Genomic DNA, 16,367 nt, shown 5'->3' with positions numbered 1-16,367 from the left:
ACAGACAACACGGTTATCTGTATCTATAAGTTAATTTAGCCTTGAGAAAAAATTATTTGGGGGAATGTTCATAACACAAATGCAGTTTAAAATGCAATGCAAGCTTTTTCGATTGATGTAAAGATGCTATTCAGCATTAAAGGTTAATGTAGGCATTAACAATGTATGCAAGTTTAAAACCCTGAGGGTGAGAAACTGAAATATGAGAAATTAATCAATCAGTTACTTCATTTTCACTTAGGGATTCTTCAGAGGTCTACCCTGGACTGGAATCCCAGAGAAGGGGGAAAAAAAAAAAAAAAAAAAAAAGGACAACTCATATGTTCATCATGACCATTTCCAAACGGACCACGGTGTGTGGGGCACATGGACATATAACTTATATGAAATGTGGCATATCTACAAAATGGGCTGCTAGGTTGATGCTGTAGTAAAACAGAAACTCTTACACATGACTTTTGAATGCTAATTAAAATAATTTAAAATTTTGCATACAGAAGTAAGGGGGGGCGGGTTTGGCCTGTGTCTGCTCTCTGGTGGGTCTGGGGTTCAAATCCTGTTTGGGGTGCCTTGTGGCAGATTGGCATCCCATCCTGGGTGCGTCCCCTCCCCCTCCAGCCTTGTGCTGCCGAGTTAGGCTCCAGTTCACCATGACCCCGCTCGGGACAAGTGGTTTCAGTGTGTGTGTTTGTATGTGTGTGTGCGCATACAGAACTGTTCACCTGAATGCACATGATTTCTGAGCAAATTAAAACTACACATACATATTTGCAGAAACTCACCATAAAGTCCTGTAGAAAATAAAATGAGCACCACTTGAGGCTTGATTGCACAAAATGAGACAAAGAACATTCGCAGTAAAGTTAATTGCGAATGCCAGGAAAACAATACGATTAAAATTAAAGCAAACATTGTACATCAGTAATACTCATAAATAATATGTTGAAGGAAATATTGATATTCTGCCAGCACAAGATATCCGCCCCTCATTCCTCTTAGCACTTTAATGAACTTTGCTGGAAGAGACTGCTTCATGCGTTTCAATGACGTGGAGCCCAGACTCTATCCAGTCAGAGCTCTGTCACAAGTGCTCATACCCACATTCAGAAAGGCAATTACCAGAATTTCCTAATTGTGGCCCATCCTTTCCCTGCTTTTTCCAATCAGGTTGTTGTCTCCATGGAGAAGAGTGGAGAGGTAAGCACTGGGACCTGCCCTTTTTGTTTTGCCAGATGATATTTGTGCAGGATCCAGGAAGAGGTCTAGTCCTGAACCAGACTCCACTGGGTTTTCTGCTAAAAAAAAAAAGAGTTAATTATGAGGAAGAAAGACACAGAAAACAGAGGGATGTTTTCTTTTTTTAGTCTTAAAATAGCCATTTGACAGCTTGGAATTTAATGTATGTTTAATTTATCATAAAATTCAAACCTGTCTCAGGCAGATACAACAAAAATGAAGATAGGAGAGGGACTACTACTTTCTCTGTGTCTGTGTCAAAATCATCTCATATAGCTTTATAGGTATTTAGCGTTCAGTAGCAAATGCAGTTCCTTATGAATCTAAGTCCAGAGCCATGTCTGTGTCACTGTTGTTACAGAGATCTTAATAAAATATTGGCCAGACAGTGATTGGATTTGTCTCAAGTGGGTAGAATAGAAGTCAGCCAGTTAGTGATTCTCCAATACTTAAGGTCTTGCTGAAAATGTAGCTGCATACACAATATAAAATTTTGTATGTAGGTGACTATGATGCAAAAGATTGTCGTATCTTGTCAAAATGAGCACAGTATTTTATATGAGCTGAGGATAATCACCCTGACTGCATTTGTGTTCCAGAACAGAAATCTATCCCTCATGCAATTCCTGAGCCCTGGAATGAACCTATCAGTCCATAGCATACATTTCAAAATGAGGATAACTCTCCTCAAACATCCATACAATCATGTTTTGCAGAAAGAGAACTCCTTTTCCAATCCATAAAGGACCAACTGTACCATAAAAGCCTCTTTCCTTTTCCATGAACAGCAACCACGTGTTCCAGAATAGGAAGCACCCATCCATACCGTGAATGCCGATCATGTGCTCCAGAATCAGAACCCTCTCTGCCAGAATCTTCAGGGCCTCCCTCAGCTGCTGTACCCCTTCACCCTGAAAGACACCCACAATGCTGTTCATTGATTACAGCTCAGCATTCAACACAGTGATACGGTCGAAGCTTATCAACAAGCTTCACAATCTTGGTTTGCCACCCACCCTCTCCAACTGGGTTCTGGACTTTCTAATGGGCAGACCCCAGTCCGTTAGAATTGGGAACCACACGTCCAGGTCAATTACCATAAACACAGGAACTCCGCAGGGCTGCGTCCTGAGCCCCATGCTCTATGCACTCTCCACCCATGATCGCGTGGCCTCTCAGAACAGCAGCAGCATCATCAAATTTGCCGATGACACGACAGTCATTGGACTGATAACAAGAGGCGATGAGTCAGCATACAGGAGGGAAGTGGCTGACCTAGTGCAGTGGTGCCACGACAACAAATCTCCCCCTCAATCTCAACAAAACAAAGGAGTTAACAGTCGATCCACGGAGAAGGAGGGAGCAACACTCACCACTGCATATTGGTGAGACAGTGGTGGAGAGGGCGAGCAGCTTCAGATTCCTGGGTGTTCACATTACTGAAGATCTCACCTGGTCTCACAACACTACACATCTGGTGAAGAAATCATGTCAGCGCCTGCACTTCTTGAGAAGGCTGAGGAAATTTGGCATGAAGCTTCTAAAGGTGTGCAATCGACAACGTCCTCACCACCTCTATCACAGTGTGGTTTGGAGGCTGCACAATACAGGAACGTAAGGCGTTACAGCGAGTGGTGAAAGCTGCTCAAACTATTTCTGGAACATCCTTACCATCACTGGAAAGCCTAAACCAGGCCAGATCTATCTGGAGAGCCATTAACATCATCAAGGACAATAGTCAATCCCAGCACAGCCTTTTCACACCCTTACCATCAGGCAGACGCTACAGGAGTGTTAAAGCCAGAACTTCAAGGCTGAAAAACAGTTTTTACCCACAGGCCATCAGGCTTGTGAACGACACCCATCCACTGCCTCTCCACCCATCACGGCAGACACAGATTACCTGCTGAGGCTGAGAGGTGTCAACTACCTCTCATCCCTCCTACACACACATACACATCCACAACGTCAATAACATCAGAGACCACAGACTACCTCCGCATACCTTGCGCACACAAATACACACCTCCCTTTCAACTGCGAATAGACCCAATCTACCTCTGCAGGACTTTGCACATGTACGACTTCCATGTTTACATTGCGCACTGCACACTTTATATACGTATATAACTTTGTTTCTTGGATTTTTGCACTAATAGTAATTTTGTAAATTTGTGATTTACGCCTTGTGTTTTTCTTTCCTTATGTCCTTACAATTTATGTCATAGGCTGCTGAGAGGATTCAAAGAGTAAAAATTTCATTGTATGGTGTAACAAACTGTTTACTGTATACATGACAATAAACTGTTGAATCTTGAAGGTCAGGATAAAACACTGAGGAGTTTCAGAGTTTGCCTGAAGTCTCTCCAAGAACTGCTTTCCCTTGATTTTCACCTCAATTTAGTGTTCACTTCTGTACGAGATTCTGATATCTCCAATATCCCATACACCTGCTGCCATGTCTCCTGGTGACACACAGCTCCTGCTGCCTTTGGCTGCTGTGGAACTGACATTCACATGTAGCAGCCAAAACAGTGCATCTGTTTCAAACTGACTGAAGGATTCATCCAGTAAATGAGAACAGCACCTAAACTGAAAGGCAAATATTTCCTAATTTAAAAAAGTATTAAATAATATATCATTTGACCGAGAACTACATTCAAAAGTTACTCAGTTGCTTTTATAGGGTAAAGTACTGTTTCGCAACAGCGGATTTAAAAGTTACTGAGCCACTGAGAATTTCAGCATAGATATAACCTAGCCATAGCAGTTCATGTAAGTTTTGTTACTGTTCTTACTAGTGCTCTCCCTACATCATCACAGGGAACAACTGAAACTGTCACTGTATAAATTTTGGAGTGCGGTGAGAGAACAGACTGTACAAACTCCATAGGACAATGCTGCCTAACAAGTCATGTCTGAAAGCTCAACTGAGCAAGATGAGCTGGACGCTCCATTATAGTAGAGTACATCTTCTGTCACTGGTCCTTTTAATTTAGTGCAATCAATCCTTACTGTGCTTTCTCATTACTTTTTTGGAAGGTGGGTCATTGCTTTCCAGTCTGTGTTTTCAGACCTATAGGTGAAACCTATGGTGTCACATACAGCATGTTCGGAAAAAGTATGATTAATCGTCTCCCTCGCTTACCTCTGGCAGGGTGTCTCCTGGCTCACCTTTGGGCCCTGGTGCACCCTGCATTAGCACAAATGACAGAAAAAGATGATGTAAGCTCCGCAGGCCACATCTCATGTCCCACACAACAGAACTGCGTAGTCATGGAATTGAACAGCGAGAAGTGAGAAGTTAGTGTGGAGATGGACACGTATGTGACTCACTGGAAGGCCCCGCTCCCCAGCAAATCCAGGAGGCCCCTATGAGGAGAAGAAAGCTTCCATCAGCCAACATAAATATCATGCTAGACAAAGACACTTCTGTTGATGTCAAATTCGTTCTGTGCAGACACTTCAATCTGAACTGGATGGGTACGTGATCCGAGCATAACTCATGAAGGGAGGACTGTCTGAATCTCATCTCAGCCTGGCACAGCTGGGTAACGGACTGAACGGCTGCGTGGATCATCTCAAGAACAAAGCACAAAGTGGTGAAAGGAAACACAACCGAGCAGGACACCCGTCTCTGGCCTCGGGTTCAGAGTACAGACATCACTGTGCACCGTAGAGCTGGCAAAGAAGCAAACAGATGACTGAGGATGAAGGACAGAGCGGAGGAAAGTGCAGCAAGGATCTTGCCAGAAGTGTCTTCCAAAATGGATGCAGGCCTTTGCAGAAAAGAATGACATGCGTGACCAGGTACGTGATTAATGAAAATATTGAAAAGTTTATGTAATAAATACTGACAGGATGAAATGATTCCTGTGTCTTGAACAAATATAGCCATGTCAGCAGCTGTGATAACTGTGTCTGTGGCTCTACACAAATGTAGTGTATCAAGACATTAATGAGCCTCAATGGGATTTGAAAACATCATTTTAAAGGTCTCCAAGCACACTGTCTCACTATTTGTTAACTGTGAAGGAAGGCTATATAAATAATACCAGCCCACAGAGACAATGCTTTACATTTATCAGAAGTTTTTCTCCAAAGCAACACACCTCTTGGAAAATACAAAAATGCATTTAGCCATAGATGAACACCTTTAGGTAGAAACAGTTTTTTTTTTGAAACCACCACTTGCTACTACACTATTCACGTAGCAGCTCGCAGGGGAGTGAACCAGCCACCTTCAGGTTACAACAGCATGTCCATTACCAGTCCATAACTGGAGCTACATTTATATTATATAAACATACAAACCCACACTTTTCCACAGCTTATGAAGGCCTCAAGAATACCTTTCATTTTTCCTTTTGCTGGCTTATTAGGCTTTTCGGGTTCATTTTTTAATGCCTCTGGGAAATATGCTGTAAAGCAATTTTCTTACAAGGTGCTTGAAGAAATTTGCTACATGTAACAAAATCTGAATAACTGAGTCATAAGAAATCAGAACTTATTAAAATGTACTTTACATAATACTGGGGGAGGTGCAGTGGCGCAGCAGGCTTGGTCCTGCTATCTGACAGGCCTGGGGTTCGGGGTTCGAGTCCTGCTGGGGTGCCTTGCGACAGACTGATGTCCCATCCTGGCTGTGTCTCCTCCCCATCCAGCCTTGCGCCGTGTTGCTGACTTAGGCTCTGGCTTGTGTGTGTGTGTGTTTACATAATACACTATACTAAAGTGTATGCAATGGAACCAGTGATGGTTCAGGAACCTTTAGATGTGCCTCCTGGTGGTGACAGGAGATCCAGCAATATGACTGAACAAGGCCTGAGTCTTCACTGACGTTAGTGATGCTGTACATAGTCAACCTTCATTCACATGTCTGCATTCTGCCCTTGGACCAAAAACAGGTGGCTGAACAATCCTATTAGGAACTGTAAATTAAGAGCTGTACATTGCACACATTTCTAGAACTGCTGCGATTATTCATTGTCTGAATGCTGGCCTGTACAGAATTAAGTACCCACAGGATTGCAGGTCTCGCACTGGCCATAAAAGAAGCATCTCCCTCTGAGCGCCTGGAAGGTGCAGCACAGTTTCAGGAATGGTTTGATAAGCTTACAGGTTTCCTTCCTGCTCTTTTCACTGTTATTTATTTCTTTTCTCTTTGTTTTCACCTGCTCACTACACCAATGGCTCATTCCAGTTGATGCCACTCACACACACACACACACACACACACACACACACACACACACACACACACACACACACAGAAGAAATATTTCCTTCCCCCCTCCAGTCTACAAAGTTGCAGTTCTACGAGTCAAAGCTGTCGCATCAGGTTCAGCCTCGATGCCTTCAGATGTCTGCTTGTTTTACAGTATTTATAAGCAGACCAGCAATGTTCTGCATTTGATTTTCTTTCCTCTCGCTGCACAATTCTGTGTATGCTGCTGTATCCTTGTGCCATTTCCTTTGCAAAGTTTTTATCCATGCTCTCATGCAGGAATAAGGAAGACTCAGTGTTTCAAACTCTCTTATGAACACACTATGGGGACAAAAGCATTTAGGGAGCTAAACTTTATGAACAAAAGACATGTATCATGCTAAAAGACACCATAAAAATGTACCTTGCGTATTTAATCAAAATGTATAGCTAGTAAATCAATATCTGTATCTGCATGCTTTCAGCCAGCAGATGTTACTTGTAATTCTCCTCATGCGGTGCAGAAAGAATCTTTCTTCTAAGATTTAAAGTACATTAGTGTGATCTCTATGCTGCTACCAACTTTTGTGTCTTTAGCCACTGCAGCTGAGCAAATTAACTCACACTCAAGATCTTTTTCATATTGAGCTTTCTTATTATTTATATAATGTTTTGCAAAGAAGGGGGACGCAGTGGCGCAGTGGGTTGGACCGGGTCCTGCTCTCCGGTAGGTCTGGGGTTCGAGTCCCACTTGGGGTGCCTTGCGACAGACTGGCGTCCTGTCCTGGGTGTGTCCCCTCCCCCTCTGGCCTTCCACCCTGTGTTACCGGGTAGGCTCCGGTTCCCCGTGACCCCGTATGGGATAAGCGGTTTAGAAAACGTGTGTGTGTTTTGCAAAGAAACTTACAATTTGACCCCTTTACACAGCTGTGCATTTTACTGACGAAATGTAATATATGCAGTGGGTTTAAGGGTGCCACAGTAGTAGCAGCAGGAGTTAGTGCTTCAACCAGCAGCTTCCAAGTCCCAAGTACATGTCCTTCACCACTAAACCATCTGTTGCCAACGATAATTACCAATGCAGTTAGTTCAACAATGTACTGAAATCATAATGTTGCTTAATCACACTGTAATAATTGTTTCATTGTAAAAAGCTAATTGAGAGCAACAAAAATTCAAAATACCTTTATTTTACAGCAGATACTTTGAGCTTTTCACACTTACCAAAGCACTTACATACATATATTCTCAGCATGGCCTACGGAATGTGAAAATTGCACTCACCCTTTCTCCAGGATCTCCTTTAGGCCCTGGATCCCCAGGCTTGCCTAAGGGGCCTCTTTCAGCCTGAAACACACACAAATCTAGTGAGCCCAGGTAGCCCTTGGATCATCCTCCCTGCCTCAGACACACTGTGTGCTTTTTACTGAAGCCACCGCTCGAGTGCCGCACTCACAGTCCTCCCTGGGGTCCCTGGAGATCCTGGGGGTCCGGCTGGACCTGTGAGGTTGAATAAAAAAAACAGTGACCCAATGAGTTACGACCCATCCATAAATGTCCTCTCAGCTTTAGAGCACCATAGCACCTTAAAAAAATACATTATGAACACATTACTATAATGAGTCCTTCTTAAACAAGCATCATGACTTCTGCATGTACCTGGGGGTCCAGGAGGCCCAGGAGGTCCCAGAACGGCTGTCTGTCCAGGATGAGGTAGCAAGCGGGCAGTCTCTTCATCTACATAAACCGGAAACATCACACAGAGCATCATAACATTACCACTTAATATTTATCATCTCAATACCTGGACAACAGTGTGTCCAATCAATCATTTGCTTTGTGTCTATGTCTCTCAGACAGGAAGCCCAGGAGGGCTGAACTCATTTACAGAAGCACTGCTGCAAATGTGCCCACAATGAAAGGAAATGAGAATGACTGAAAGGAGGGGTGATGTAGGAGGAGGCCCAATTTCCTCAATCTTACTAATCAATCTCCTGTAAGAAGTTCCTCAGCCAGATTGCCCTCATCCATTAATACCAGTACATAAAGGAACACAGCCACAATTTAAATTTACTTCTAAAGTTGCAGTGGCAGCACCTGTAACCTCCATACGAAACTGAGCACAACCCACAGCTCCCTCACTGTGCACTTTGCTGCAAGTGCTGCGCCAGAGACTTAGTATACATGAGAGGCAGCCAAGGCTGAACAAGCATTTGCTGAAGTTCATACTGGACCTGCTTTCATTAATCCTTTGCGGAATCAAAACCTGGCTAGTGCACTTTAAAAACGGGAGGGGGGGACACACACATCCCACAAAGAGGCATTACACCAACATAATATTGTTAGAAAGCTCACAGCCAACACTAACCTCTGTTAATATTACCCGTGTTAGAGCGCTGAAAGAGCAGTAAACCTTACTGGGCTTATAGAAAAGAAGGAAAGAACATCCATTCTAAGTGGCTGCCCTCGACAGCCTTAAACAGTGTGAACGATGGGGGCAAATGGCACAGTCGGGCCAAAGCCCCACCGCAAAGCTCTCCTCTCTGGAACCAGGGGCCAGGCTCCTTGGCAGGTGATTAACATGCGTAATACACACAAACGGCAAATGGGCCTGTGGAGAGGATCCCTCTGGAACTCATTTCTGGTTCTCCAGCAGGCTGCCCAGAGTACCCCGCCAGCATTATGGTTTGATTTGAGAGCCTTAACTTCCCTTTTTATTGGGCAGGTTTCTGGCTCAAGGGCCACTGCTCAGTTGCCAAAATCAGACTGCTCCGCTGACAACCTACAAATTGGGCTTGATTTAGAGCAGGCTCACTACAGCCAGCACTGAGGCTTGAACAAAGCCAGCTTCCTAATTGAACACAGCTTGCAGCAGATGGAGCTGCAATGGGACTTTGCTGCCCTCTAGTGTCACATGTCACACAAATCTGTCATGCTGAGAACTCCAATCTCAGCAACCGTCTTGTCAGTCCTGCAGATGCAGCAAGCATAGGGGCCATGATCTCAGTATTTCTCACCTCTTATTATGAAATTACTCTTTTACACAATGGATAACAAGGAATGACAAGCTGGTAGTGTAGTGGTTAGAACTGCTCTCTTTGGATCGGAAAGTCACAGATTCAAACCTGAACTCCTGCTACAGTACCCCTGAGCAAGGTACTTACCCTAAATTGCTCCTGTAAAAAGTTTCCCAGCTGTACAAATGGGTAAATAACTGTCGACAGATCAACAGAGAAAGTTGCTTTGAAGAAAATTGTCAAATGAATATTATACAAAAACAGCAAGAGTAAAATGTCCAAAATATTTAATATATTTATGTGACACTTGTCTCCAAAGAAAATTACAATGTTAAGGTGCCTACACGTATTTACCTATTTATACAGCATGGTAACTTAGAAATTTAGGGCAAGTACCTTGTTCAACAGTACTAGAGCTGGAAGTGGGATTCAAGCCTGCATCCTTTAAGTTCAAAGGCAGCAGCTCTAATCACTAGACTCCCAGCTGTCCCACACAATAGTGCCATCTCCCCATTGGGGAATTGAATATCCCATCTCCTGTGTGACAGGCAAGGATACTTACCTCTATTCTAACTAGTAACTGGTACATATCTGTTTTATTCTTAAAAATAAATACTGATATATAATAGTCAGGTGACTCAATATGCTGTTGATCAGCATCTATTATGTACAAATGTTTAACGTTCTACATTCAAAACAGTATGATGGAATTGTGAAAAGGACTTGAAAAGCCATTAGTTTCATTAATGCACAATTTATCAAATTGCATGACCAATATAAAAGTCTGACATTCAAAAACAAAACAAGCCATTCTACAGTTTTTCCAGTATGGCTAAATACAGACAGATTATTCTTGGCACAAATCTAAAGTAAACAATTCTAAAAAGGGGGAGTATTTAATACCCCCAACTCTCATTATAAGCACATTACACCATGCCTTTAATTTGATTTAAGCTGTGGTTTGTACAGGAAGTTGAGAGGCTGATAATACAATAATAATGATGCACATAATAAAACTGATGAGGACAAGTCGTGACTCTCCATGAAAAAAAGACTAAGTGGTCTCTACCAAACACCAGTCTGCTGGCATTCATCCTCTCAGGTTGGATATAACATCACATTCTCATCACCAACCATCTTCATGTCAGTACTAAGAGAAAGAAAGCATTGCTCATACCAGTACCAAGCACACAGTATTGCGGGTAATTACAGTGTCTGGGATTTTACAACTTGCAAGACAACCATAACCTCTTGTCGATCTGTTTTTTTTTCTTCACAAAGTGAGTATATCTCAAGTGGCTTGTAAGAAGCAGCTCTGACCAGAGAACCTGTAGAATAGTGCCCTGTAGCCCAGTAAAAGCTGATAACAATGGTCCACTTGGTGGAGCACACATTAAGAAGCCGGGCGAGGCCCAATGCTGGGGCAATACCTTACTGCTGGGGGTCTTCGGTTGCTTTGGAGCTTGGCAAAAGGAGCACACAAAGCAGGAAACTGGAGGACATGGCGGCTCATGTGTCCGCACCACATTTGTCTCACCAAAAAGACAGTCCAGACCATTTTGGTCCACAGGAAGGAGTTCTGGGCTTCTGCACATAATTTCCCCCTCCTTTTTCCCCTCATCTTGTCCAAGGCTAGGGCAATACATTACTACTACTTCCTCAACCCCCTTCTTCAGTGCTCTTTACAGCTAATAAAGCATAGAATCCTGTCAAAAACCTTCCTCTCCTGGCACACCCTGTACAGGCAAAAAGATAACTTCTCTGACATCTGTACTTTGATTATGATCACTGCAAGCATTGTTCCAGGTCCAACACAGTTATCAAGATCGGGGGTGGAAGGCAGGCAAGTTTCACTTTTCAAGTAAAAGAGGTATGGAGAAATATGTAGTAACCAGAAAACAGCTGATCAGGACAAGCAGGCATCCAGGGCAGGGTGGTAAACATATATATAACAGTTTAGGATGCCTGCAGAAATGTGCTCACCCTGAATTAGCTCCTGGCTGTTGAAGCCAAAAACATCGCCACGCAGGGGATAAGGGGTACCAGGTCCGGGTGGGCCTGGAGGTCCAGGTGGCCCAGCCTCCCCGGGGAGCCCTCTTTGTCCTGGAGGTCCTGCAGGAGTGGTTGAGACAGCAGCAATGACAAAGACAAACTGGTAAATGTACCATTAGAGACAGGCTGCTGGCTACTAAGGGAGAGCTGCAGATAAAATGGTGGTTCAAGATGAGGACTTGATGAATAACCCTAAGAGTGTTCACAACAAAAGCTCTTTGCTGTTGGACCTTGAGAAATGCACTTAATCCAGATTACTCCAGCTCCTCCCAATGGACCACAACCTTGCCATGGTGGAGGGGTGAACATCCCAGGCATCCTGAGACCTATGCTATCTGGAGCTCTTAGCTCCTGATTGGGGTAATCCTTGGCAATTTGGTGTGGGAGTCAGACAAAAAGTGACCAAATAACAGACCTCTATGAAAGCAGCAGACAGTAATAAGAATATCCCCACCCCAGAGCTGGAGATGAAATTTGTTAAGGGGTGCATGAAGGCATGTAAGTTAACTTATTAATTTTCTTTTAAAGTATGGAGTGCTGGGGTTGTTTCTGCATACCATTCACTCCCTGTATATGCCAGGCAAAAGATTTATCTGGATTTTAAGCACTGTGTTGAAGTTATTAAGTGTAGGTATCAGACTTTACCATGGTTGTGTCTTGTCTCCACATTTTGTGACCTTCAGGGACAGAATATCAAGGTTCCATTACAGTTTTCATGAGTGTTTCCAGGATAGAGGTAACAGTTTTCTGTCACTGCTGTTTGCATGTGGTTCTGTTAGCTCTGCTGGGACTGGGATTTTCAGCATGCACTAAAGCAGATCATAAGCAAGTGTGACAGAATTGGAGTCAAGGTCAGAATCTGAGGTGATGGTTCCCAGCAATGATAAGGCAGGTTTTCTCCAACTCTAGGAAGCCCCAAATGGACAAGTATAAGTATTCTGGGATGCTTTTTACGAAAGACAGTAAGGGTATCGCGAAACAGGTCAACAGTTTGGTATAGCAACTACAGAAATACGAATGCCAGGCAGTACTGCAGTGGTAAAGCAGAAATCTGCAGACAACGCTTGAAATCTGTCAAGGAGTGAGGTTTAAATCTCACCTTCTGTTGTAATCACTATGAGGAATGTACTTACCTTAAAATTTTAAAGTAACATTTACCCAGCTGTATGAATGGGTAACATTGTATGTTGCTTTGGAGAAAAGTGTCAACTGAAAAAAAAAATAAATGATGTGACATGGGGATGGTTGTGGATGGCTAGAAGGAAAGTGGTGGTCCTGCCTCTTGGTCCTGTAGGGCCTTGTTTTCCTGTGAGCCCTGTTGCACCTGGGGGACCAGGTGGTCCAGTCAACCCTGGAATGCCTGGTGGTCCGACTGGCCCTGGAGGACCTCTAGGACCTGTAGAAGGAGGACACAAATGATCATTCCTAACTAGAAAAATAAAAAAAGGTAGCGCATACATAGCTCTTTCATGTGCTGATTCTTTCTAAGTTGCTTGACAGGTCATGGCATATATAACCAAAACAACTGAGTAAGATATAATCCTACATCGTCACTGTTTGTGTACTGATCCATGTCACAGCATGTTGTTTACATTTACAGTATGTGTTTCTTATAGGTTGTTGTTGCAATAGGATAACAACATCCAATACGTTTATTATGAGAAAGGGGTAAAACTGCAGTTCATCTGGAGTGTGTCCAAGTAATAGGCACATTGAATCATGTCACCTCCAAAGACTTAAAGAGAAGTGGCAGCCTCTTACCTGGTAGTCCTATAGCTGGTGGTCCTAGGGGTGTGGGCTTGGCTGTGCCCACCTCATTGTCTGTTGATCCATCAGGCAAACTGTTCACCACAGTGGTTGCTGACCCAGCCTCCTCCAGCAACACAATCTACACAATCAAAAATGAGAATATATGTGAGGTTCACTGAGTTCACAAAAAGGAAACTTGAGAACACAATAATTTAGCCACAAAGAAATAGAATACCTTGGCCACGGAGAAATGTCACGTGCACGTGCATCCCACAACAAGCATCTTGAGTGCAGAGGATAACATACCACAGTGCTCACCTTGGACTCAATGGTATTCAGCCTTTCGTTCAAGTTTGCATAGCCGGTGCAGTTCATGCACTCTAGAGAGACAGAAAGAGGGAGAATGCAAAAGACAGAGAGAAATTATGGTGTCTTGTTCCAAGGGGACATGGACTCTGTACAAAAGACACATTCAAACGGACAGAAATGCAGACAAGCTGACATACTCACTGCCACAGCCTCTACATCTTACTAAATAAAATAAACCATTTAAAATTCAATTTAAACAGAGGAATAGGACCACGCATAACTTACGATTAGTGTAGCTGATACAATGACAGAGACGTCCACAGAGTGAGAAGGAAAACAATCACTTGAGCCGACAGGCTTGGGCCTATGCTGCAGCAAGTGAGACCAAATGGCAGTAGGGTCCCAGTTACTGGAGCTAGTGAGTGTGGGGCTTTACAGCAATGGAGGACTATGGAGCAGTAGCCCAGAGGCCCACAGTGATTCATACGTAAACATGAGGACACAACGGGACACAGCACCCTTTTCCTCACCTCAACCATCCCATACGTGCATTGACATTTGTGAGGTCCTTGGGACTGCTGTTGTCTGGACTTGGGTCCAGGGCAGACAACCACAGAACCTTCCCTCCTTTGTGCCTAGAGCCTTTTACACATGGCTTGGCATGAAACAATCTGGGCCAAGGAGACACCCTTGTTCTGCACAGTATTGGAAGGGTTTGGCAGTACAACAAACCTGGATTAAAATGAGTAAGCAAGATAAATATACTTTTTATCTAAAAACACAGCATCTGCAAAAAAGTTTGCAGCAACTGCACATATATATCAAAACATCAATACAGGCCTTGGAAAAAGTGATCTGGAAACACTCAGTTTGCATTTCAAAATTAAACTCAGGAAAATGGGTTTCACTGGACATGCCAAGGATATGATATGCAGCCCTTACAAAGCTGATTGCTTAGCACAGACATCTCTACCTGGATTGAACAGGATCTCACACCAACCGTGGCAGCCCTTTGAGTACTAACATCAAGTGCAGGGTTTCTCAAGGTCCTTTTTCCCATGTTATGATGCAAAAAGCATGGAATCTCAGAAAAAAAGGTGTTCTTTAAAGAGGGCTACAGGCTTAGGGATATTTTCAGTCCACGGGCATTGGTCTCCTTATCAAAGACAATGTGCAGGGTCTGCTCTGACCAGCCTTGACATCACACTGGGTGAAAAGCTAAGAAAACAAACTGTGAGGGCTCAGTAAACAAGCAGCGACAATATGCAACTAAAATGACTGCTTGCTGTGCTCTCAGGTGGCTCAGTAAGTGAATGTGCTTTCCCTGGGAATTCTGGTGCTTTGAGTCTGTTCTACATCATTAGCCAACAGGGTCTAAGTACTAAGCTCAATGCTTTGTGTCAGTGGAACTGTGAGTAATGCTCATCGGCTTGTTTGGAACGTATGAGAAGCACAAGCAGTTCAGAACTGAGTTAGGTGTAGTACGTTCCTCAAGCAACTTTAGAGGAGCCTTGGGAAAAAAGTCACTGTTAGATGCATAAACAGGGCTTTGAATTACCTTCTAGGCAAGGGAATACAAAATTTCCAAGTGATTTAGGTTGAACATAAAAATATGAATATGAAAAACCATGCTTTTCAATACATTCTACTCTTTTGTAAGTACCCAGAACAGTTGGACCTTATGAAGCGCAGTAGATTCATGTAGTTATCATAATAAAGGTAACCAGCCAGTCTTTCAGATGCAGTGTTGCAAGAGACAGTAGTAAGTACAGGGTAAAGAAAATGGTATAAAGGCAAGTGTTGCACCTGTGGACCTGCCATGCCATGCATATTGGTGGCATGCAGGGTGTGTGGTGAAGAGAAAGGCTGACTACGCCCACATTGCACATCTGCCCAACATGTGTTTCAGAAGGAGAGTTCTGTGGTCCCCTTGGCAAAGTCTTGCAGTCTATAACAATAAGAAGACTAACTTAGGAAGTTCAAACTCGGCAATAACATGGACTCACAATCTGAACCAGAGCAGCAGTGTGCACACACCAGAGGATGGATGAATAACCACGGCAAAACAACAAAAGAACGAGTGATCAGATCCCTCTTGAGAACTGGACCTAAAAGTATTTAAAAATAAAGAAAAAATTTTTTTAAAAAAAAGGATAGTTTGTTCGGACATTTTATTCTCCGTTCCTGTGTTATTATTGCAAAGCTGATTTTTTACACATTATTCAACTGTCCCGTCGTAATGTCCATCTTTTTTCTGGTTTTGTCTAGGTGAGGAATCCAAGTGATTTAGTCTTTATATGAAAAAATGTGCTTAACTTACTGATGCCCTTTTGAACAAAATTAAGCTTCTTCAAGAACACCGCAGGCCAAATGTTTCTGGAAGTGTCATAAGTACATACATACACACACACTTTCAGAACATACACACACACTTTCAGAACTGCTCGTCCCATACGGGGTCACAGAGCCTACCCGGTAACACGGGACGTAAGGCCAGAAGGGGAGGGGACACACCCAGGACAGGACAGGACAGGACAGGACACCAGTCCATCGCAAGGCACCCCAAGCGGGACCCAAACCCCAGACCCACCGGAGAGCAGGACTGTAGTCTAACCCACTGCGCCACCAAGTACAAACATTTACCTTTATATGGTATACATGCTAAAGTGTACACTTTCTACACTTTATACTTCTTGGTTGACAAACCACAATTGGTTCCAGCACCCAGGTTGTTAAACCCTATATAGTACAACAGCTTGTATTGACCTTTATTGCACATGGAGAGTTTCTAACCATGA

The 16,367-nt window shown here is 43.4% G+C and overlaps 1 protein-coding gene across 5 annotated transcripts in view; it reads right to left on the bottom strand.

Annotated features, from left to right (window-relative positions):
• Positions 1 to 706: 706 nt before the first annotated feature.
• Positions 707 to 16,367, bottom strand: part of col26a1 (collagen, type XXVI, alpha 1) — a 42,400-nt gene continuing 26,739 nt past the window's right edge. For 3 of the 5 annotated variants that reach the window (XM_018741781.1, XM_018741784.1, XM_018741783.1), the window contains exons 4-14: positions 13,579 to 13,640; positions 13,273 to 13,399; positions 12,791 to 12,907; positions 11,443 to 11,571; positions 8,102 to 8,179; positions 7,899 to 7,942; positions 7,727 to 7,789; positions 4,573 to 4,608; positions 4,385 to 4,429; positions 2,063 to 2,147; positions 707 to 1,295 (exon numbers count right to left, since the gene is read on the bottom strand). In XM_018741781.1, coding sequence (XP_018597297.1) covers positions 1,129 to 1,295; positions 2,063 to 2,147; positions 4,385 to 4,429; positions 4,573 to 4,608; positions 7,727 to 7,789; positions 7,899 to 7,942; positions 8,102 to 8,179; positions 11,443 to 11,571; positions 12,791 to 12,907; positions 13,273 to 13,399; positions 13,579 to 13,640 — 953 coding nt within the window. In that variant the 3' untranslated portion in view covers positions 707 to 1,128. The remainder of the gene's footprint in view (positions 1,296 to 2,062; positions 2,148 to 4,384; positions 4,430 to 4,572; positions 4,609 to 7,726; positions 7,790 to 7,898; positions 7,943 to 8,101; positions 8,180 to 11,442; positions 11,572 to 12,790; positions 12,908 to 13,272; positions 13,400 to 13,578; positions 13,641 to 16,367) is intronic. The other 2 variants (XM_018741782.1, XM_018741785.1) reach the window with 1 other exon arrangement.

Source organism: Scleropages formosus, chromosome 25 (assembly GCF_900964775.1).
Source record: "Scleropages formosus chromosome 25, fSclFor1.1, whole genome shotgun sequence".
Lineage (NCBI taxonomy): Eukaryota > Metazoa > Chordata > Actinopteri > Osteoglossiformes > Osteoglossidae > Scleropages > Scleropages formosus.
Note: the sequence above shows the minus strand (reverse complement) of the source record. Positions and strands in the feature narration are given on the sequence as shown.